At 35.9% G+C, this 23,464-nt stretch overlaps 1 protein-coding gene across 12 annotated transcripts in view; it reads left to right on the top strand.

Annotated features, from left to right (window-relative positions):
* Window positions 1-23,464, top strand: part of PTBP3 (polypyrimidine tract binding protein 3) — a 145,461-nt gene that overhangs the window by 27,764 nt on the left and 94,233 nt on the right. For 6 of the 12 annotated variants that reach the window (XR_013551697.1, XR_014135969.1, XM_060609000.3 and 3 more), the window contains one exon: window positions 16,562-16,643. Coding sequence is in view for 9 of the 12 variants with exons in the window: in XM_060608997.3 (XP_060464980.1) it covers window positions 16,562-16,643 (82 nt within the window). In the remaining 3 variants the exon portion in view is untranslated. Of the gene's footprint in view, window positions 1-16,555; window positions 16,644-23,464 lie in introns of those variants that run through there. The other 6 variants (XM_060609002.3, XM_060608999.3, XM_060609004.3 and 3 more) reach the window with 2 other exon arrangements.

The following is a 23,464-nucleotide window of genomic DNA, read 5'->3' as shown; positions in this document are numbered from 1 at the left end:
AATGAATGTATATGGAATTTGAGAGCTTTGTATCTTTGGGAGGTTAGCAGCAACAATGGTTGAGACTAACACCAGAGAGTTTCCTTCTTCACATGCAGAGGGAATACTGGCAGATTAACAGTGCTTTGTGCTCAGTCACTATTGCAGACAGGAACTTCATTCAGCAGCTGTATTGCTAGTGATGACATTTAGAGCAATAGCATCAACAATGAAGGAATAGTAGAAGCTGCAGAGAATCAACCTTTTAGACTAAGCTAGCAGTCCTCAGATTTTAGGATTTGTCATTAAGAGAGGACTCCTGCCTAAGAAAATGAGACATTTTCTTGAGAAGTTGCATGACAGTTTTGGGTGACAGAAGAAAGAGCCAAATCCATAATCATAGATTTTAACATCTCTCTCAATTGATAGAATAAGTAGACAGACATCAGCATTCTTTCCGCGCCCCCCCCCCCCCGACATCAGCTTTGCCCCTCTCCTCCAGATTTTAAAAAAAAAAAAAAAAAAAATGCATTTAATCCCTATCTTGCTAGGTGTCAGTATACAAGAAGTCCTTTATAAAAAGGAACTTTGCATATTTATTATAACATTAGACCAATTTTACAGAACAGGATACCAAACCTGTGATGTTACTGTAATCTAATACCTTAGATCAAACAGGTGGTAAGTGACAGATTCAAATAAAGGTTTGTTGGCAAAGCATATGATCTGAAGACCATCCTAAGTCCATATAATTTGGCTATTACACAGTTCAGAGGTGCTTGCAGATCACTAAATGATGCAAAAATAAATTTTATTTTTTTAAGAAATTTTAAATGTTTTGTTAACATTTTTGAGATGATAATATGGTAATGGTCTATAGTAGAACTGGCCAAAAATCCTCATGAAATGTGTTTAATTGAAAGATCCAGTTACAGAGCTTGAGACACATATTGGCAAAATTTTAAGAGTTGATTATTTTTCAAAATGAAAGTAACTCCTTTCTCTCTGATTAATTAATATTTAAACATGACAGAAAAGCCAGATATGATAATCCGTGCTGACATTTAGGTAAACTTGCTCTTAGACTTTTACATACAGGCTCATGGTACATATGTATTTATTATTTATTTTTACAAAAATAGAAAATATGTATTATAACTAATGAACAGTGTTATATTAATTGGTATGCAGATTGATAAGTATTATTTCATCATTTTATTTATTTAAAACAATTTTTTTTTAGTGTTTGTTTATTTTTAAGAGAGCCCAAGTCAGGGAGGTGCAGAGAGAAGGGGACAGAGGATCCAAAGAGGGCTCTGTGCTGACAGTAGTGAGCCTGATGTGGGGCTTGAACTCATGAACTGCAAGATCATGACCTGAGCCAAAGTCAGAGGTTCAGCAAACTGAGCCACCCAAGTGCCACATGTTTCATCATTTTAATAACCATCTAATATTTCATTGTATGGATATATTGTAACTCATTTAACTAATCTCTTATTATGAACATAGTGATGAGTTAATGTTTTTGGCAGTTCAGTGGAGCAATTAAAAGCATGAACTCTGGGGCGCCTGGGTGGCGCAGTCGGTTAAGCGTCCGACTTCAGCCAGGTCACGATCTCGAGGTCCGTGAGTTCGAGCCCCGCGTCAGGCTCTGGGCTGATGGCTCGGAGCCTGGAGCCTGTTTCCGATTCTGTGTCTCCCTCTCTCTCTGTCCCTCCCCCGTTCATGCTCTGTCTCTCTCTGTCTGTCCCAAAAATAAAATAAAAAACGTTGAAAAAAAAAAAAAAAAAAGCATGAACTCTGAAATTGCCCTACATGGGTTTGAATATGTTTTTTTAAATTTGTTTTAATGTTTATTTATGAGAGAGAGAGACAGATAGAGCATGAGTGGGGGAGGGGCAGAGAGAGAGGGAGACCCAGAGTCTGAAGCAAGCTCCAGGCAGAGTCCAACATGGGGCTCAGACTCACAAATCAAGAGATCATGACCTGAGCCATAGTCAACACTTACGACTGAGCCACCCAGGCACCCTGGTTTGAATCCTTATTTGCACTTTATTTGTACTCTTTATTTGTAGTATGATTTGTCTGAGTTACATAACTCATTTGTGCCTTAGTTTCTTCATTCCCAGAATGGTGTTATCTTTCCACCTCTGTTCTGAGAAACCTAAGAAATTGTTAGGTTTTGTTTACAAATGTATGAGGAGAGGAAAGTTGTAATGATTGGGTTAATAAAAAAAACTTGCAAGTGTATATATATTTCAGAAAATAGGTGTCAATATAAGTATTACTATTGCTAGGGCAATAAATAATATTAAGTATGACAACTAGCCAAAACCCAGACCTTTGTTATTTTTATGACTCCTTTGTTAGAAATAGCATTTGTAAACAGTTTCATGACCAGAGTTGTGTCTTTTTCAGCGGCTATAATGGAAGAGAGAACATTTTTTCCTTGCCTTGCTGAGATTTCTTTTACATGTGTTTATAAAGGCTTGTGGTTTCAAAGTTCTGCAGTAATATTTCATTAGTTATCACCGTGAGGGAAAAAAGGTAATTGAAAGAGGCTCAAAAGTTAAAATGCGGAAAGGAAAAGGGTAGAACTAGTATTTTTAACCAATTATATATGACATAATATTTTGAACCAGTTGGTCACCATAATAATATTGAATGATTAGAATTTTGTGAGGATTTGATATTTCATTGATTCTCAGGCACAGTTTTTTATTAACATTTCTGGCATCAGGGTGCATCCATACGTTGATAGCGTATTAGTTGATAGTGACAATTTTTAATTGGCAGTACTTTTTCTTTTAAGGTGTTAGATAAAGTTTTGGGTCTTAAAATTAAAGGCTTCTTAGATTACATGAAATATGTATGCTAGAGTGCATAGAACACTACGTGGTGTGTAGTATGCAATCAGTAAGTGTCCTTGTTTTTATTTTGCTCTTGTTAAGGATGATTACATGCAGCTGGTCTCCAATTATGATGGTTTGACTTAAGATTTTTCAACTTTATGATGACATGAAAGCAATATGCATTCTGTAGAAACCATACTTTGAAGTTTGAACTTTTCTTGGGCTAGTGATAAGCAGTGCGAAACTCTTAAGATGCCTTGCAGCTGCTGCAGCAAAGAGCTGCAGCTCCCCGTTAGCTGTGCAATCACAAGGTTAAACAGTTGATACAGTTAAAACCATTCTGTACTCATTCATACAGGCATTCTCTTTTTCACTTTCAGTATAGTATTCAATAAATTACATGAATTATCCAACTCTTTATTATAAAATAGACTTTGTGTTAGATGATTTTGCCCCACTGTTGGCTGTGTAAAGTGTTCTTGCCCCACTGTAGGCTACGTAATTGTTCTGAGCGCCTTGAAGGTAAGCGAGGCGAGGCTAGGATGTTCAGTAGGTTGGGTGTATTAAATGCATTTTTGACTCAGGTTATCTTTATGATGGATTTATCAGGACGTAACCTCATTCATAAGTTGAGGAAGGTCTATATACATATCTTTGTATATGGTTGTAATGTAAAGTAAGGTCTAGATGTGGAATAAATAGATCAAAAGGTTGGCATAACATACTAGAGGAGAAATTTGTTTATTATACTCTAGAGGAACAGATATGTAGGATGAAAAATAAACCAGGCCTAGATTGTTTTTAAATTTTTATTTATTTTAGAGAGAGAGAGAGTGTGAGCAGGGGAGGGACAGAGATAGAGAGGGAGAGAGGGAATCTTAAGCAGGCACCAGGCTCAGCAACCATGAGATGGTGACGTGACGCTCAACTGACTGAGCCCCTCACATGCCCTTAAACCAAGCCTAGATTTTAATTGTACCATTTACCCTCTAACGTATGTTAAATGACATAACCTGATTTTTATAGTTTCTTTGAAGGATGAGAATTAGAGAATATGAATATAATCTTAAAAATGTCTGTAGACTAACCACAGGGCAAGAATATTTTACAGTGTTAGCTATTTGGGACGGCCAGGACTTTTCTACTTCTTTTTTTCTCTTCCCTTCCACATTTAATTCATTAGCAAATCTTTCCAAATATATTCACACTCCAGCCATTCTCCGCAGTAACTGGCGCTCTTTTGGCCCCTTATCTGGATTGTCATTATAGTTTCCTAACTAGAGAAACTAGAGTTTCTGCTTCCCTCTTTGTGTTATTACAGACTGTTCTCAACACAGTAGCCAGAGTGATCTTGTAAGAAGTAAATCAGATCATATTATTCCTCTGTTCAAAAGTCTGTGTCCTTCATTTCACACAATAACATTTTTTAGAATTGCCTTCAAGGCCACACATATTATGACACGCCCTCCTAATCTCTATTTGTTTTCCCTTTGCTCACTTTGTTGCAGTAACAGTTGCTTCCTCAGAGTTTTCTAGAACATGCAAAGCATTCTAGTCAGTTTCCTCTGCCTATAACATTCTTCCTTCAGATAACTACATAGCTTACTCCTTACCTCCTTTAACATTTTGCTTAAATGTCACTTTATCTTGTCTTTCCTTTACTGCCTATTTAAAATTGTAATCCTCTTCATCTCTGGCTGCTCCTTATCCTACATTTTAAAAACCACTTATGACTCTAAAACATATTACATAGTTTAATATTTTTGACTATCTGTTTCCTTCTGCAGGATTGTAAACTCCATGCATAAAGGGCAGGGTTTTTTCTTTGTCTTGAACATTGCTATAGCTTTATGTTTGTAGAATTTGCCCCATCGTTGTCTTTTTTACTCTCACTGTCCTAAAATCTCAATAGTGGTAGACTTGGAAAGGAAAATAGCACAAGAGAACAGTTTGGCAACTGTTTTTTGGGGGGTGGTAATTGTTTTTTAAGAATAATGTTGGCTCAGTTGGTTAAACGTCCGACTTCGACTCAGGTCATGATCTCACAGTTCATGAGTCCAAGCCCTGCATCAGGCTCTGCCTTGACAGCTCTGAGCCTGGAGCCTGCTTCGGATTCTCTTGAGCTCGCTTGTGTGCACGTTCTCTCTCTCTCTCTCTCTCTCTCTCTCTCTCTCTCTCTCTCTCTCTCTTCTCAAAAATAAATAAATAAACATTAACCAAAAAAATATGTTTAGGTATAGTCACACATTTAGTACATGATGAGTGTTAATGGGGCCACAGTGTTTGGGAATATGATCTCCAAGTCATTTGCAAGGGTAGAGTTACCAATAATAGCTAGTGCCTTTGGGTTTTGGATGTGCTTTGAATAACAGGAGGCTGTGAAATGGTGAATGTTAACAAAAGGCTGAATTAGGAAAAAAATACTTGAAGTTACATACTGCCTCACAGTTAATCTGAAAGCCTCACTGAATATTGTTTATTCTCTTCTCTGTGTAGTTTTTATTCATTTTTAAATTCCTTTTTAGACAAGAAAGTTTTGAACATAGGTGCCATGTTATAGTAGGTTCTCTGGAGGAAGATATAAAGGTGAGTAACCAGGAGATCATAATCAACAAGTGTATATACTATGATGAGACTTTACATAATATCACTTTTATTCCTGTTTACGGAAAAATGTATCCACAGGATTAACATGTGTTTCTGTTCTGGGACGTGTTCATAGAGCCTCACTAAGACTATCTGTTAGAAATTTAAAAGGGGGGGGCTAGCTTGGCTTCATGGTACGACTTGGATATTAATTTCAGTATTTAAGATTCTTTTGTTTAAAAAAAGTACTAGGATCATAGACAATTCTGAGATAATTTTGATAGCCTTTTTTTTTTTATGGTCATAGTATCTTGATAGGCTAAAACAAATGATATCTTATTCTTGAATTATGTGTGCATTTTTGATATGATCTGAAGATTAACTGTGAGTTAATGGTTTATTTTTCAGAATCTTGCTTACATGTTACTTTAGTGGCTGTTTCTCAGTTGTGTGGATTGCTTTCTATCATAATAATATTGCTCTAATGCTAAATAAGACCACTCTCCATCAAATTTGATAATGAAACACTTTATTTGTGCCGCTAATTACAGTATTGTTTTGCTTTGTTGGTCCTGTATATTTCATTATTCTTCAATAGGAGAGAACTTCAGTAATTGGTACCAGAGGCAGTGAAGCTGATTGGTGTGTTGACTTAGCCAGAGAGCTAACAAGTCCAGAAAGCAACTGCTGCACTTACGTAAATTTACTGTGTGTTTCTAAGGAGACGGTTGAGCCAGTGTTTTCATGCAGCCCACCTTCTGTGATGTCTTCATTTGGCTTGTTAAAGCCTTTTGTGTAATGTTAATTTGTTTCTCTGTGGTACAGGGGTCTTCATTCTGCTCATCTTCCACCCATCTCTTAAACCATCCTCTCTCATAGCAGTCATCCCTTGTGAGAGATCCTCAATTTGCCTAGTCTGCATCGCTCTTCCCTTACTTTAATGGAAAATTGCTTTTCAGACACTTAGGATATAAATATTAAGTATAATTTTCAGAAATTTGTTTTGTAGTGAAGTAATCTGTAATTATAGATGGTGATGTGTTTTCAGGAGAAAGAATTTATGTCTAGGAAAGAAAAGTTGGTTTTTAAAAGAAGGGAATGTTTAATACAGAACTAATTGTGTTTTTCTCCTCTTTTACAGAGCTTTACAAAGTAATATGGCTTTTGGGATTTGAGCTTTATAATATTAATAACCTTTGTTTTCTATAATTTGAAAATGAATTCTTGGGGAAAAGCTTAGTAAATTTTGATTATCAGAATACTTTTTCTGTGACTGAATTTTCAAATGTAAGCCCTTTTGTTCTCTTTGTCTTGTGTTTATCAGACCCCTATTAGGGTCAGAAAGTTACCATTTTTTTAAAAGCATCGTAACTATTTGAGAGATGTGTGGTTTATTTTATATGATAGTCAACCCTTTTTCTGATGTAAAACAGGATTTTCAGGTATGAAACTTTAGTATCAAATATTTTTTCTTTTGTGATAAAGTATAAAAATAAAATAGTCATGGGGCTTCTGGGTGGTTCAGTTGGTTAAGCACCCAGCTATTGATCTTGGCTTGGGGTCTTGATCTCACAGTTTGTGGGTTTGAGCTCTGCATGGGGCTCTGTGCTGTCTGCTGCTTGGGATTTTCTCCCTCTCCCTCTTCCTCTCCGCACCCCCCCCCTTTCAAAAATAAAGAAAAAGAAAAATACATTAAAAAAATAAAACCAGTCATTCCAATACTTCACTCAATACTATAGTGCTTGCTTTACTTATAAGTTGCTCCTGTTATTCTTGAAAGATCTTGTAGAATTTTTAGACTTAAATATAATTTATTTATTTATTTTAATATTTTTATTTTTGAGAGAGAGAGAGAGAGCGAGCAAGTGCGTGTAGGGCAGGGGCAGAGAGAGAGAGGGAGACATAGAATCTGAAGTGGGCTCCAGGCCCAGAGCAGTCAGCACAGAGCTTTGATGCAGGGCTCGAACACACAAATTGCAAGATAATGATGTAAGCTGAAGTTGGGCACTTAACTGACTAAGCCACCCAGGTGCCCCTTATATGTGTTTATTTTGAAGACTCTGCAGTGTTCATCATTTTTTTATTATGGCAGTTAATATTTTGTGTGGAAACATAGAGTGTGATAGTTAAGATGTTACATTAATTTATTTAAGGTGTCATATAAATTTAACTTAATTATTCTGGTTTTTCTATACTTGAATATTTAATCACATTTTTAGGTTAAATTTTTCTTTTATAGTTAGAAGTCCAAATGTTAATTCAGAGGTTAAGAATACAGTTTTTAAAAATCTGTTAAGGGGCGCCTGGGTGGCGCAGTCGGTTAAGCATCCGACTTCAGCCAGGTCACGATCTCGCGGTCCGTGAGTTCGAGCCCCGCGTCGGGCTCTGGGCTGATGGCTCGGAGCCTGGAGCCTGTTTCGGATTCTGTGTCTCCCTCTCTCTCTGCCCCTCCCCCGTTCATGCTCTGTCTCTCTCTGTCCCAAAAAAAAAAAAAAAAAAAAAAAATCTGTTAAATGAATAGTTTTATTATATTTGATTGATTCATCATTTAACCTTGAGAGGAATTAGGCCAACTGCAAAGTTAGGGAACATAGTCCACAGAAGACTACCCTCACTTATAACACCAACTGTAAGTTCTGGGGGTTTCCCAAACCAATGCTGAGGTCCCATAATTTGCTAAAAGGATTTATGGAACTCAATGAAAGCTGCTATACTCATGGTTAGTGGTTATTACAGGGAAGGGGTATAGATTTAAGTCAGCCAAGGGAAGAAACACAAAGGGCAGAGTCTGGGGAAGTACCAAACACAGAGAGCATCCTTTGTCCTCTCTCTGTGGCATCAGGACACGTTACTTGCCCATCATCAGTGTGTGGTAGTACTTATGGAGTATTGTCAAACAAGGAAGTTCACTTGTGCTTTAGTGATTAACTATATTTTTTTTATTGAGAAGCTCCTTTGTGTAGGCATAATTGATTGCCCTTGAGGCAGATCTCAGTCTTTAGGCATGAGCAAAAGCCCATATTTACCCTAAATTACATCGTTGATTTTTTTGGTGTGGTCAGTCCCTTGTCAGTGACCTAAAGCCCTCAAGTTAAAAAAAAAAAAAAAAAAAAAAGATACTTCTTTCAAGCGTGACCTTCCAGGACTTTAGAGATACTTCCCAGAAGGAGAGGGCAAAAGCCAGACCTCTAATTGGCAAAGTTAAATTCTTTCCTACACAAATTGTGAGCCAGACTCTGAGTAATACTAAAATGTTGTGGGAAAAAAATAAAATGAGGTGGTCATGTGCTAATTCTAACAATATTTGAAAGACTCCTGTAGAAATAAAAATGCTTCTTCCTAGTCATGTGTAGTGTAGTAGTAACTTTAAGTTACTCTACATCGTTGAGTGGAAACTTGAGATTTCTTGCAGTCTTACTTTCTGCTCACAAAGGACGAACTGTTTATTTCATTTCTGAATATTCATTTTGAATAGAATACAAAGACTGCAACAGTGTGGCAAAAGCTTATCAGTTATAAAAGGATTACAGACAGGGGCATGGATTCATATTATAATGTTGCAGAATGTACTTAAGATAAAATGAATTATAAAAATAAAAAATCAGGCTGTTTAACATCTACAGATTTATCCTGAGATAATTGAGTAAGTATGCAAAGATGCTTAAATAAGGATGGTTATAGTGAAAATTTTTACTTTTTTCTCTTAACAGATCTTACCAGTGTTCTGCAGGAAAAGTCCTAATGCCCAGGCAGATACATGCTTTATTCTTTCTCATCCTCAGAGGTTAATCATAAAATGGGACTTTATTAGCTCTTGTATGCAATCCTATACAAAGAATGTTTCAATTTTATTTATTAGAAATGGATATATATTTTAAGAGTTTGTTACATAAAATGTGAAAAGTATTGCTTTCAGTTTTTAAGCATGTTTTATCAAAGCCAAGTCTTTTGTTAATTGTTTGCTGTTAGGATGGGGAGGTGACGTTTCTTTTTAAAACTTTAGAAAGTTTTCTTTATTGAAAGAATGTTACCTTTCACCTTTAGGAGATTGTTATCTAGTACTAATTACATTGAATACAAGTAACTGCTGACATGTATAGCTTTTGAAAAGGACTGAGTAATTAATCATTAGTGTTTATCTGCTAGTGTTTAGTGATACCTTATGTATTAGAAACATTAATCCTCAGAGGACGGTGATGATGGGTAGCATTATTATCCTCATTTTACAGATGAGTAAACAACCTTAGATTAAATAACGTGTAGTATCATACAAAGGTAAATTTAAGATTGTGGAGTCTGTTCGAACCTAGATCTGGTCTACTCTAGAAGACTATTTTATTTTAGTCTTTTAAACCATTTCACTCTTATATTTCTGTGTTTATTAAAACATCTGTTTATAGTGTTCCTCAGGTGGGTACACATTAGAGCTTTGGAAATATACAGGTTCCGCCTTAGCCTAGACCTATTGGTTAAGAATCTTTGGGGTAGGACCTGCTATCTGGTGTTGATTTTAAACTGATTATATGGGATTCTCTCTTTCTCTCCCTTTGCCCCTCTCCCCCTATTTGAGCACATGCTCTTTCTCTCAAATAAAAACAATTTTTTTTTTAAACTGGTTGTATGATTGTAATGTATAACCAAGGCAGAGAGTCATTACATATAATATACCTGACACTGTCCTATAGACCGTGGGGAAATACAATCAAGTGTAAGACACAATAATAGACTGAAAGTGGCTGAAAAAAAAAAAAAAAAAACTTTGCATACATATTTGACAAAATGTGTGATATTGATAGCTATACATATAGGAAGAATACATTATGCAAGTGTACTAACATCCTAAAACATACGTACATTTTAATCCCGTAAGGCAATCAAAATTAAGTTCAGCCTCTTCATTTTGGGGAAAGGAAAATTTTCAAGGATGTGATAGTATTTACTTGTGATCATTACGTAGGAATGGATATGTAGTGAAGGGATAGTGTTTGAGGTGGGAGAATAGCATAACGAGGCAAGAATAAAGATAGTGTGTCTGGGGCAAATTACAAGACAGGAGTGTTACTGTGCGTAGGAGGAGGTCTGGGTTAGAAAGAGCTTTTAATGGCCATATAGTAAGTTTAGAATTGATTCAGTAAGCAACAGGGAATAATTTCATGTTAATGGTCGATTGGTGATTTACTTGTTAGGAAACCAGGTAACAGTTTATTGAATAAGATGGAAATAGAACTATGAATAACTCAGTTCTCCCCAAATTGAAACTGAAATAGCTTGTGTGCATTAAGAAGACTGCAGGGAAGTTTTTGGATTCTTTGCTGTCAAACATTGTGTGGGGCCTTTGTTAACAGTCTGACACTTTCGCCAGTTGCATTTAAGTAATCTCATGTGCCTGCAAGGGAGGGCTTTCCTGAAAATTTTTTCTGTGTGGCTTTTGGATACTTAAAGTCCAGATTAAGAGTTGGTTCTTTGCAGTAGGTAACTTCTTTGGATGGTGGAAAGGTGTGTTTTGCACTTTTGGCTCTCCTCTTTGTAATGTCTGACTTTCACGACACTGCTTTATTCTTTTTTTTCATCAATCTATCTTTTAAATCATTTGGTAGAATTCTTACTTGCCTCTCCTTTGAGCTGTTATATCCCTTTGCATTTTATTTAGGAGAGGCTATTTTCTTAATTTTTTATTTTATTTTACAAAGTTCTTATTTGCTCATAATTTAAAGTTGTATACTTTTTCTGGTGTATGTTGTCTGGCTTTTGAGTCTTCCCTTCCTTTACCTTATGTACAGATTCCCATAAGGAACTCATAGGATTGTTTTTCTTTGAATGTTGCCTGTCTTTGAAGGGATGCCTTCTGGATCACCATTGTATGGAACAGTAGTGTGAGGCATGAACTCTGACAATGAACTGTAGTAATTGACAGCTTGACCAGTCTTGTCTTATCCCTTCTTGAGGGTTGATCGAGCACAGGTGTTGGTGATGACTATTTTGAGCCAGCAAAAAGTCTCAAGTCAAGTAGGAATCCTCTGGCTTAGAATGATACATCTGTTCTGTTTTGTTTTGTTTTTTATTTTTTATTTCAAAAAATTTTTTTAATGTTTTATTTATTTTTGAGATAGACAGTGTGAGTGGAGGAGGGGCAGAGAGAGGGAGACACAGAATATGAAGCAGGCTCCAGGCTCTGAGCTGTCAGCACAGAGCCCGATGTGGGGCTCAAACTCACAAACCGAGAGATCATGACCTGAGCCAAAGTCAGACACTCAACCGACTGAGCCACACAGGCGCCCCTGTTTTGTTTTTTGTCTTAACTTTTTATTTGGGAAAAATTTCAAGATTCACAACAAATTGTAGAGATATTGTGGAGGGGTCCTGTGTACCCTCCCAGGTTCCTCCAATGGTTACATTTTAATTACAGCACACTATCAAAACAAAGACATTGATAAAGTGCCTGTTTATAATTGTTTCATTTTGTTGCATGTGTAGATTCATGTAACTATCATTACAGTCAAGATACAGAACTAATCTATCACCACAAAGATCTCCCTTCTGGCATCCTTTAATTACCCAGTACCTCCTCCCAACCATCTCTGCTCCCTCACAACTGTTGGTCTCTTTTCCATCTCTATAATTCTGTCATTTTGAGAATGTTGTATGAATAAAATCGTAGAACATGTGAATTTTTGTTTTGAGAATGTGATCTTTTGAGATTGCTGTGTATGTTTCATTTTAAAGAAACCACCAAACAGTCCAGAGTGGCTGTACCGTTCCTGTCTTCAGTGTATGAGAGATCCACTTTCTTTCACATCCTCACCTGCATTTGATATGTCACCTTTCTTTATTCTAATTGTTCTGGTAGGTGTGTGGTGATGGCTTAGTTTTACATTTTATTTGAAGTGCTCTCTGTGGTTTTAAAATTTGCATTTCTTGGGCAACCTGCGTGGCTCAGTCGGTTGAGCGTCTGGCTCCTGATTTGGGCTCAGGTCATGATCCCAGGGTCATGGGATTGAGCCCTGCTTCAAGCTCTGTGCTGAGTGTTGGAGCCTTTAAGATTCTCTCTCTCCCTGTCCCCCGCTTGTGCGCTTTCCCTAAAAACAAATAAAGTGCAAATACTGCACTTATTTTTTTTAAATTTCCATTTCCTTAATGTCTAATGATGTTGATATTTGATATTTTCATGTGTTTATAGGCCATTTGTATATCTTTGGAGAAATGTCTTTTCAAATGCTTTTTGCCTGTTTATTATTATTATTATTATTGGGTTATTTGTCTTTATTTAGTTTTTGCAAATATTTTCTCCCATTCTTTGGCTTGGTTTTTCATTCTTTTTCTTTTTAATGGTGTCTTTGAAGAATGAAAGTACTTTTTATTTAAATTGCAGTTAACATAGCCTAATATTAGTTTCAGGTGTACAGTATAATGATCAGCATTGCCATACAGCACCCGTGCTCATCACAGGTGCACTCCTTAATCCCTGTCACCTGTTCAGCACATCCCCCTTCCACCCACCTTCTTCCTGGTAATCATCCATTTGTTCTCTGTAGTTAAGAGTCTGTTTCTTGGTTTGCCTCTCTCTCTTTTTTCCCCCCCCTTTGGTCATGTGTTTTGTTTCTTAAGTTCCACACATGAGTGAAATCATATGGTATTTATCTTTGGCTGACTTATTTCGCTTAGCATAATACTCTGGCTCCACCTGTGTCATGGCAAATGGCAAGATTTCATTCTTTTTTATGGCCAAATAATATTGCATTGTATATATATGCAACATCTTTATCGATTCATTAGTTGATGGACACTTGGGCTGTTTCCATAATTTGGCTATTGTAGGTAATGCTACTATAAACATTGAGGTGCATGTATCCCTTTGAATTAGTATTTTTGTATTCTTTGGTAAATACCTAGTAGTGCAATTGGTGGATTGTAGGGTAGTTCTATTTTTAAGTTTTTGAGGAACCTCCATACTCTGTTCCATGGTCACTGCACCAGTTCGCATTCCCACCAACAGTGCAAGAGGGGTCTCCTTTTTCCACATCCTTGCCAACACCTGTTATTTCTCGAGTTGTTGATTTTAGCCATTCTTACAGGTGTGAGGTGATATCTCATTGTAGTTTTGATTTGTATTTCCCTCAGATAAGTAATGTTGAACATGTTTGCATGTGTCTGTTGGCCATCTATATGTCTTCTTTGGAAAAGTGCCTTCATATCTTCTGCCCATGTTTTAATTGGATTATTCATTTTGGGGGTGTTGAGTTGCATCAGTTCTTTATATATTTTGGATACTAACCCTTTATTGTGTATGTCGTTTGCAGATATCTTCTCCCATTCCATTGGTTGCCTTTTAGTTTTGTTGATTGTTTCCTTCTCTGTGCAGAAGCTTTTTATTTTGTTGAAGTCTCAGTAATATATTTTTGCTTTTATCTCCCTTGCCACAGGAGAAATATCTAGAAGAAGTTGCTATGGCTGATGTCAAAGAAGTTAGGATTTTTATGGTTTCAGGTCTCATACTTAGGTCTTAAATCCATTTTGACTTTATTTTTATATATGGTGTAAGAAAGTGGTCCAGTTTCATTCTTTTGCATGTTGCTGTCCAGTGTGTAATTTTGTTTTCACCATATTCTTGAACTCCATATAAATGCAGTAGTATGAAACAGTACATATTCTTTTGTGAATGACTTCTTATGCTTGTGAGATTTACCTATGTTAGTGTATGGGGCAGTAATTCATTCTCAGTGGCGTAAATCATCGAGTGCATTTACAACAATCTATTTATCCATACTAGAGTTGATAACGTAGCTGTTTCCAATTTGATGAGTAGAAACAATGCTGATGAGAACATTCTCATGTGTTTAGGTGCACATAAGCATGAACTGTCTTGAGTGTATTCATAGGAATAGAATACATAAGGTTTGTAGGATAGTCATATATTTAACATTAGTATATTGGGTCAGTTTTCCAAAGTTGTGCCAACTTGCACTCCCACTAGCAATATACTAGTTCTGATGTTCCACATTGTTATCAACTCTTGATATTGTCAGTCTTTTTTAATATCTAATATTTTATTATGGTTTTAACTTACATTTCCCTGATGACCAGTGAGGGTAAGCATCTTTTCATATGTCTATTGGATATGGTTTTAGTCATTTAGATATAGCTTAGATATAACATTTGTTTCTCATTCACTTATAGTGGTTGGTGGCTGTTCTGAAGCTGTATATGTTCTTTTTCTGGGAATCAGGTTGAAAGAACAGCCCGTATTTAAGGGGGAAAGAGGAAAAAATTAGCAGAAACTAGTAATATCTTTTGAAGCTTCTGCTTGGATTTAGTATGGGTCATGTCTATTCATATTTCATAGGCCAGAGCATATTGTAAAACTGTGCTCAGTGTCAGTGGGTGAGGGAAGTATTCTCCCACAGGAGACATGGCAAGTTATGTCACCATGGATGGGGGTGAAAAATCCTTTCACAGGAAAAAGGGAAGGCACAAATACTCTGGAACACAAGTAAAGTCTACCACTTTGTTAGGTGCCTATGGAACTCTTTTGTTGTTTTCTTTTATTTGGACTTTCTTAGTGATTGCTAGTGAGGATTTTTTTTTCTCCTTTTTTCTCTTTCTTAGTAAGTTCTGGATATAAAATTTGTTGGTTATGTGTATTGCAGATATTTTCTCCCACTCTGTTATTTGCCTTTTAAATCTCCTAATGTCTCTTATTAAATAAAATTCTTAAAAAAAAAAAAAAAACCTGACATACAGCATTAGTTCCAGATGTACAACATAATAATTTGACATTGTGTATATTGTAAATAAAATTAATTTCAATGTCGTCAAGTTTATCAGTATTTTTCCTTCATAATTGTGCTTTTGTTTCTTGTTTAAGAAATCTTTCTCTACTCCAAAATTATGAAAATACTCTTCTGTTATCTTTCTGGAAGTTGAGATTGTCCTTTTTATTTCATCTTATGTGCTTATTTAATTTCTTTTTGTCGCAAGCTGTCTGTATAAACTCGTGAAGAACGAAAGGGAATAATTTCCAGATGTTTAATACAAGAATTGTTTAATTGTATTTCTGTTATGCAAACACATCAGTGCTTTGCCTTTCTTTAGCAAAGGCTGAAGTTGTTTCCTACAATGGTACTCAACACCTAAACATTAAACATATTTTGGAGCATAATTACTATTCTGATATTTGTAGGATAGTTTAAGGATTAAGTTTTATCATCCAGTAGACCAAAATATTTGATCTTCAAAATTGACCAGGTTAAACAAACAGTAACATTGGAAATTGGTTGATTTTAACTTTGTACATGGCATTTATTGTCCATTGTAAATGTAAACTTTTAAATCTTGGTAATAGATCTTACAGTTAAAATGAGAAGGCTTGTCTGACTTGTCTTTTTGCATTGACAGTTCAGCTTGCAATTGGTCAAAACTCTCATCAGCAGAAAAGAGTAAATTATTTAAACAGTAGTTGTTTAAGAATTAGTACACATTAAAGATCATTCTGAAGATTAATGGATAAAAAAATCACCAATTATAAAGGGTTTCAGCTATCACCAAATATAGAAGTAAATTGCATCTTTGTGTTCAACTTTAAAAAACACATAGGAAAAAATATATGAATAAAAAATGAAAAATAAAAAAATATGTAGGTATCAAGTCAGGATTCTTAACAGGTGCTACACAAATTATTTCCACATGAATACTTAAGAATATACTAAAAAAAACTTAACATATTTTAAAATACTAAGTATATTTAAAATATACCAAATATACCTTAAAATAAATTACAGAAAAAATTTCAGGACGCAACCCCTAAGTATGGTTTTTGGTACTTCAAATGAAACATCTGAAGATTGGGTTTGTTCAAAAAGGGATGAAGGATTATGTCCCCAATTATATGATAGCAGGTTGGCTTTTTTTTTTTTTTTTTTTTTTTTTTTTTTTGGTATATATAACTAACAACCATGTGGATATGCAGTAATTTTTTTTCTGTGAAATTCACTTCTCCAACCTTTAAATTTTGTGATTCTTGAGGATTTCCCTTTAAAGGCCTTGATATTCAAACAGAAGTAATAATATTAACTTTTAATATTTTTAGTAGTAAATGTGGACCATTATCCAAGACTTGTTTTATTAACAATATTGCCCTTGCTTTTCAGCGGGGATCTGATGAGCTTCTTTCTTCTGATGTCATTGACGGACCCTTTACCATGAACAATTCTACTTCTACAGGTGTGTATGGTGAGTTTTCGTTTTTTCAGAATCTAGAATGTTTTCTTTCCATGAGTTTCAAAAAATTTTTTTCTTCGTTTGCTCATCTGAACATTTATTGAAATGCCATTATTTATAACAAAAACACTTATTGCAGTAAAGTTCAGTAAACATTTATTGCGGTAAAATTTATTGTAGGAAAGTTCACATAGATGAAGTTAGCAGTTGTGGCCCTTAAATTTTAACTTGTGTCTAATTCGGTAATTCCTTTTTTGATTGATGTTCTTTGTGTTACATAATTGTGATAAAACTGTCAATATGTTGGTGACCCAGAACAATTGAGTAAAAGAGCTGGATTTAAAAGCTTGTGTTTAATGATGATTTAGAATAATAGAAGTATTAAAACTGTAAGTTTACATGATTTTAAAAAATTGGAACATAATTTACATTCCATAAGTTACCACATTGTTTAAAAATACATGTTCTTAAAATTTAGGGACTGTGAAATTAACTGGAAGAGTGCAATACAGGAGGGAGGGTGAACAGTTAAGAGGCTATTGCTGGATAGGATTTCCCAGTTAGGGATGGTAATTAGTACTATAGCACTAGCAGTTGTAATGGAGAGAATTAGAGAATTCACAGAAGGTGAAATTGATAGTAACTGGTGATTAATTGAATATTTGGATAAGGGATTCCATTGATGATTTATTTCCAGGTTTTGGACTTGGATAATTAGATAGATGAGTGGTGGTGCCATTCATATAGAAACTGTAGGAACAACAGAGTTGGGTAATATGGCAGGTTCTGATGTTTATATATTGAATTTGAAGTTCCTCTGCAACATCCACATGGAAATGTTGGGTAGTCATTGGGTTCTTCCCAACATCACAAGAGAAATTTGGAAGTTAGTATCATCCACAGTTTAAAAGGCTTGAGAGTGGAGAGTGTCAGAAAAGGCAAGATTTTTATCCAAATGTTTTTGGAGATATAGGAAGCAGGAATGAGTGAACCTCACTTTCCAGACCCTCAGCCACATGGTGTTTGGGAGAGTGAACAGCTTTTATGTGAGAACTCTATAAGAGAAGAAGGTTAGTTTCAGTTGAGGGAAAAGATAGAAAGAAAATTCACTGAAGAGATTAAGAATGTCTAGGAATTGGTTAACCATGGTACATTGCTCTAGAGGACTAAATGGATAGATTTTATGGGCAGGACAGCAGCAGAGGATTTGTTCACGTAGAAGTGTGAACAGATAATATGAGCATGAGACTAAAGCAGCTTTCTCAAACTGGAGCTGGTGTCAGAGTCACCTGGAGGGCCTATTAAAGCATGGTTGCTGGGGCGCCTGGGTGGCGCAGTCGGTTAAGCGTCCGACTTCAGCCAGGTCACGATCTCGCGGTCTGTGAGTTCGAGCCCCGCGTCAGGCTCTGGGCTGATGGCTCGGAGCCTGGAGCCTGTTTCCGATTCTGTGTCTCCCTCTCTCTCTGCCCCTCCCCCGTTCATGCTCTGTCTCTCTCTGTCCCAAAAATAAATAAAAAACGTTGAAAAAAAATTAAAAAAAAAAAAAAAAAAAAAAAAAAAAAAAGCATGGTTGCTGAGTCCATACCCAGAATTTCTAATAAAGTAGATCTGAGGTGGGTCCTAAGAATTTGCATTTCCACAAGTTCCCTGATAACAGTGATGCTACTGCGGAGCCACACTTTGAGAACTGCTGTATTAAGGAAATACTAGAACCTGATATTTCTAAACCTGATTATCCTCTTGGTGTAGGATGCTAAAAAAATGTCCTTATTCCTAGAGTTACAGTACACCTAGGGTGGGGCCCATATGTTTGTTCTTTTAAAAACAGGTCACTTTGTTTGTTTGGTCATGTTTATGAACTACCAGGATGGATGACCAGGAGGATTTTCATCCTGGTTGATTGATTACTTAGGGAAAAAAAAAATATGAAATGTGAGTTTAGCTGGCAACAAGAGTTTGTTGTGTTTTTTGCTTTTATGTTTTGAATTTCTTCTTATATCCCATTCCATTCTATGTTCAGCCCACCCTATTTAATAGCTATTTCTGCAAAGCTCTATAAATGGTAACTTCTCAGACTTTATGACTAAAAAATGTCTATTTCATTATCACTATTGAATGTTAGTTAGCTATTTAGAATTTTAGGTTGACAGTTACTTCTCTCTACACTTTGAAGGTATGATTCTGTTATTCTTTTAGCTTCTATTGTTGGGAAGTTTGTGAGCAGGCTTACTACTCTGTAGGTAAAATTACTTCTCTGTAGTTATTTTTAACATTTTTCTCTTTATTTTTGTTCATTGGTTTAGCTGTTTGTAGGTATGGATCACAGGTTCTCAAACCTGGATACTCACTAAAATAGCTTGGGAAGCTTTGAGGGAAACAAAGATACTTTGACCTACCCCACACCAATTCTAAAATCTCTGGGGGGTGTAGGTTTAGGCACTGTTTTTCTTTCTTCCTTTTTTTTTTTTTTTTAAGCTTCTTAGGTGATAATCTAAGGTTCAGCCAGTATTAAGGACCATTGCTGGAGACTTAACTTTCATTTATCCTGTTTTGGAGTGACCCAGCTCTTCACAGAACTGCCTCCTGTGGGCACCTGGGTGGCTCTGACTTCATTTTGGCTCAGATCATGATCTCTCTCTCTCTCTCTCTCTCTCTCTCTCTCTCTCTCTCTCTCAAAATAAATAAAATTAACCTAAAAAAAAAAAAAAAAGAATCAGCTCCTTCTGTAACTCCAGTTAGACATGTATAAGACCCATTTCATTCAGTCCTGTATTTGTTTTAACCTCTTATATTGTCATGTCTTTTTCCTTGAGGTCCTGTATTTTGGATAATTTTTTTAAAATGTTTTTCTGATTCACTCATTCTCTGTTCAACTTTGTCTAGTGTACTGTTTAATTCTTCTGTTGAATATTTGCTTATATTCTAGTGTTTTTCCTTGTGTGAGTAATAGTTTTTAGCTGAATTGTTTTTTCGTCTGTGAGAATCTCTAAGGTGTTTTGTGGTTTGCTCTGCTAGATTTTATAAGGTACCACCAGCCCCTACATCTTCTAACGTATATGTTAATTTATTACCTTGGAGATTCTTAAGCCAGAGAGGAAGAGAAAATTCAGAATGTAAATTCCTGAACAGAGATAGGCTTCCTTTTTAAATGTTTCTGGTAGATGGGAAATTTCTCCCCTTCCCTCGCCTACCCTTCTTTCCTTCCTTCCTTCCTTCCTTTTTTTCTTTCTTTTTTTCTTCCTTTCTTTCTTTTTATGGGAAATTTCTAATTTTAGTTTGCTTTTGCTGAGAGGTTTGGCTGTTGACACCTGGAAATTTTACCTTTTTTTTTTTTGAGGTCACTTACAAAAATATTTTTATGATATTTGATCTAATATTTGCAAACTTCAAAAAACTTTAAAATTTCAAGATTTTGGTGTTCCATTCCATGACTATATTCTAATTGATTTTGAACAAATTTGGAGAGAAAGGCTTTACTGCTCATTTACAAAGGAGTTTAATCCCTGTGTAAGGTGATTTTTTTGGTTTTTTTTTTTGCTTTTAGTTTTTAGTTTTGAGAGAGCATGAACAAGGGGGGGGCGGGGGGGAGGGGAGACAGAGGAATTGAAGCATGCTCTGCACTGACAGCAGCAAGCCCAGTGTGGGGCTTGAACTCACGAACTGTGAGATCATGACCTGAGCTGAAGTTGGATGCTCAGCTGACTGAGCCACCTAGTGCCCCAGGTATTTTTTTAAAAATACAAAAAAATTTTTTATTTTATTTTTTATTTTTTAAAGTTTACATCCAAATTAGCATATCGTGAAGCAATGATTTCAGGAGTAGATTCCTTAATGCCCCTTATCCATTTAGCCCATCCCCCCTCCCATCCCCCCTCCCGTAACCCTCTGTTTGTTCTCCATATTTATGAGTCTCTTCTGTTTTGTCCCCCTCCCTGTTTTTATATTATTTTTGTTTCCCTTCCCTTATGTTCATCTGTTTTGTCTCTTAAAGTCCTCATATGAGTGAAGTCATATGATTTCTGTCTTTCTCTGACTAATTTCACTTAGCATAATACCCTCCAGTTCCATCCATGTAGTTGCAAATGGCAAGATTTCATTCTTTTTGATTGCTGAGTAATACTCCATTGTATATATATACCACACCTTCTTTATCCATTCATCCATTGATGGACATTTGGGCTCTTTCCATACTTTGGCTATTGTTGGTAGTGCTGCTATAAAGATACAAAAATTTTTTAAATTGCATTGATAATGGGTAGAATCACAAAATTTTTGTGGTTCTAAATGTGGATTTAAAAATAATTTGTAAAATTTGACAACTATAGCTTCTTTCTTTTAGTAGAATATTGCTTGTTTGGTAAAGGAGTTATGTATGCACCAGACCAATTGCACATACACGTCTGCCCCTGGGACTGTCAGAACAGTATTTTTGTCATGACACGGTTGCACCAAAACTTACATTTGTATTACTGCCTCATAAAAAGCTGATGTTGAAGGTAGAACTTTTAAAACTCAATTTTCATTAATGTTGGATATTTCACTTTTGATAGAATGACTTCCCAGAAGCTATACTTTGATTCCTTGAGATGATTCAACATTAAACCTTTATTGGGTAATAATGGATATTTATCAGTGTTAGCAGATGATGATAAAACTGATAAAATGTAGCTGTTGGCATAGTTCTGTTAATGGGGTCAACATATTAACACCTTTACACATGGAGAAGAAACTTTGCAAGTAAATTAATTACAAATTTATGGATTTACTGCAAGATATAAAAATTGGAATGGTGATGAACAAAATTGTGTCTTTCTATCTGGGAACCTGACCTGTGATTTCATATTTGTGGGTCCTATTTTATGTCTTTTGGTAATTATGAAAATGTTCTACATATTTCTTCATGAAATGTATACCTTTCCTTTTAAATTTAATCTTAGGAATTACGGCATAGATGGTTTATTGTGTACCCCAATACTTTTCTGTTTTCTTCTGTTTTCTTTAGTGACAGAACCCTAATTTTCATCTGGGCACATTGTCTCCCAAATTAAACAGCTACTTTTCAGTCTTCCTTACAGCTAGATGTGGTCATGTGATTAAGTCCTGGCTAATGAGATGTAAGAGGAAGTTATAGAAGTTACTTCTGGAGCATTTCTACACGGGTATACTTTTTCCTCTTTTATCCTACTGCCTGTGGGAGTTCCAGTTTCCATTTTAGAGGATGAAGTTGAAGGCTGCACCCCAACAGAAAGACAAGTAGAGCCTGAGTCACTGATAACTTTGTATGTCACCATTCCACGTTTGGAATGTCTACATTTAGACTTTTTACATGACTGACAAGTTAACTTTTTTTTGAAGCAGCTGTTATTTCAAATATATTATTATTATATGCAGGACTAGGATTTCGGATCACAATGAACAACTGAGGCAAGCCCTATTATCACTTTGCCATTTTATTTTTAGACTTTATGTAAGCTGCGGGGGCAGGGTGGGGGCATGGTGGAGGGGAACCCAAGCAAACATGGCAGAATTGCTGACTTGAATAGACAGATCCAGGTTTGAAAGGCTGAGGCTAGGAGCTGTGGAGGCAGTGTATGGGAGAGAAGGGAGCTCTGTGAGAAAAGTGCTCTAGAAATCTACCTTTGAATCTATTGCCAAATAGTAAGCCACACATGCCTTACTGCTAACGGTACACCAGCTCTAGCGTAAACGCTACCATTCTAAACCCACACTAGCAAAGCTTAAAAACAGACTCCAGGGGCGCCTGGGTGGCTCAGTTGGTTAAGCGTCTGACTTTGGCTCAGGTCATGATCTCATGGTTTGTGGGTTCGAGCCTTGCATCGGGCTCTGTGCTCACAGTTCAGAGTCTGGAGCCTGCTTCGGATTCTGTGTCTCCCTCTCTCTCTGCCCCTTTCTCGCTCGTGCTCTGTCTCTCTTCTCTCTCAAGAATAAATAAACATTAAAAAAAAATTTAATTAAAAAAAAAAAAAGACTCCAAAATAATTGCCTGATATGAAATTACCTTTTTTTCCAGAAAAGAGTCTGGCATGTTAAAGTTATAAAACAAATCCTAGTGCTCACAATGTTGACTGTTCAGTCAAAAATTGCCAAACATAGAATCACAAAACTGTGACTCATAACCAGGAGAAAAATCAGTCAACAGAAGCAGACCTAAAAAATGACAGAGGTGATGAAATTAGCAGATTTGGACTTGGAAATGGTTATTAAAAGTACGTTTAAGGATTTAAAGGAAAATATTAGTATAAGACAGAAAAATGGAACCTATTAAAAAATCAAATATAATTTCTAAAGGTAAAAATGCATCTAAAAAACACATGGCATTGCATTAATAGCACATTATATAGTTATATAATGATCGCTGAATTTAAAGACATCAGTAGAGGGGCACCTGGTCCTCCTGGTCAGTAGAGCACACAACTCTTAATCTCGAAGTTGTGAGTGTGAGCCCCACGTTGGGTGTAGAGATTGCTTAAAAATAAAATCCTAAAAACAAACAAACAAACCACAATAGAAATGAAAGCATACAGACCAAAAGAGATTGAGGAAGAAATGAATAGTTTAGTAACCCATAGAACAAAAATTAGGTGGTCTGACCATATATGTAATTAAAGTTCCAAAAAGAAAGATGGGGGTAGGGAAGCAGATATATCTGCCTCCCCCAGTGACTTCTAGTGGATTTAAAGGCCTGGTACTCTTTGCTTCTTCCTTCATTTTTCCTCTTTTACCTTATTTGGGAGTGAGGCATCAAAAACTAAGACATTAGAAAACAACTGTATCTACAGGGAAAATTAGAAAGTGATAGTATATATGCCTAG

The sequence above is a fragment of the Panthera onca genome, chromosome D4 (assembly GCF_046562875.1).
Source record: "Panthera onca isolate mPanOnc1 chromosome D4, mPanOnc1 haplotype 2, whole genome shotgun sequence".
NCBI classification, from domain to species: domain Eukaryota; kingdom Metazoa; phylum Chordata; class Mammalia; order Carnivora; family Felidae; genus Panthera; species Panthera onca.
This window is presented reverse-complemented; position numbering and strand designations above follow the sequence as displayed.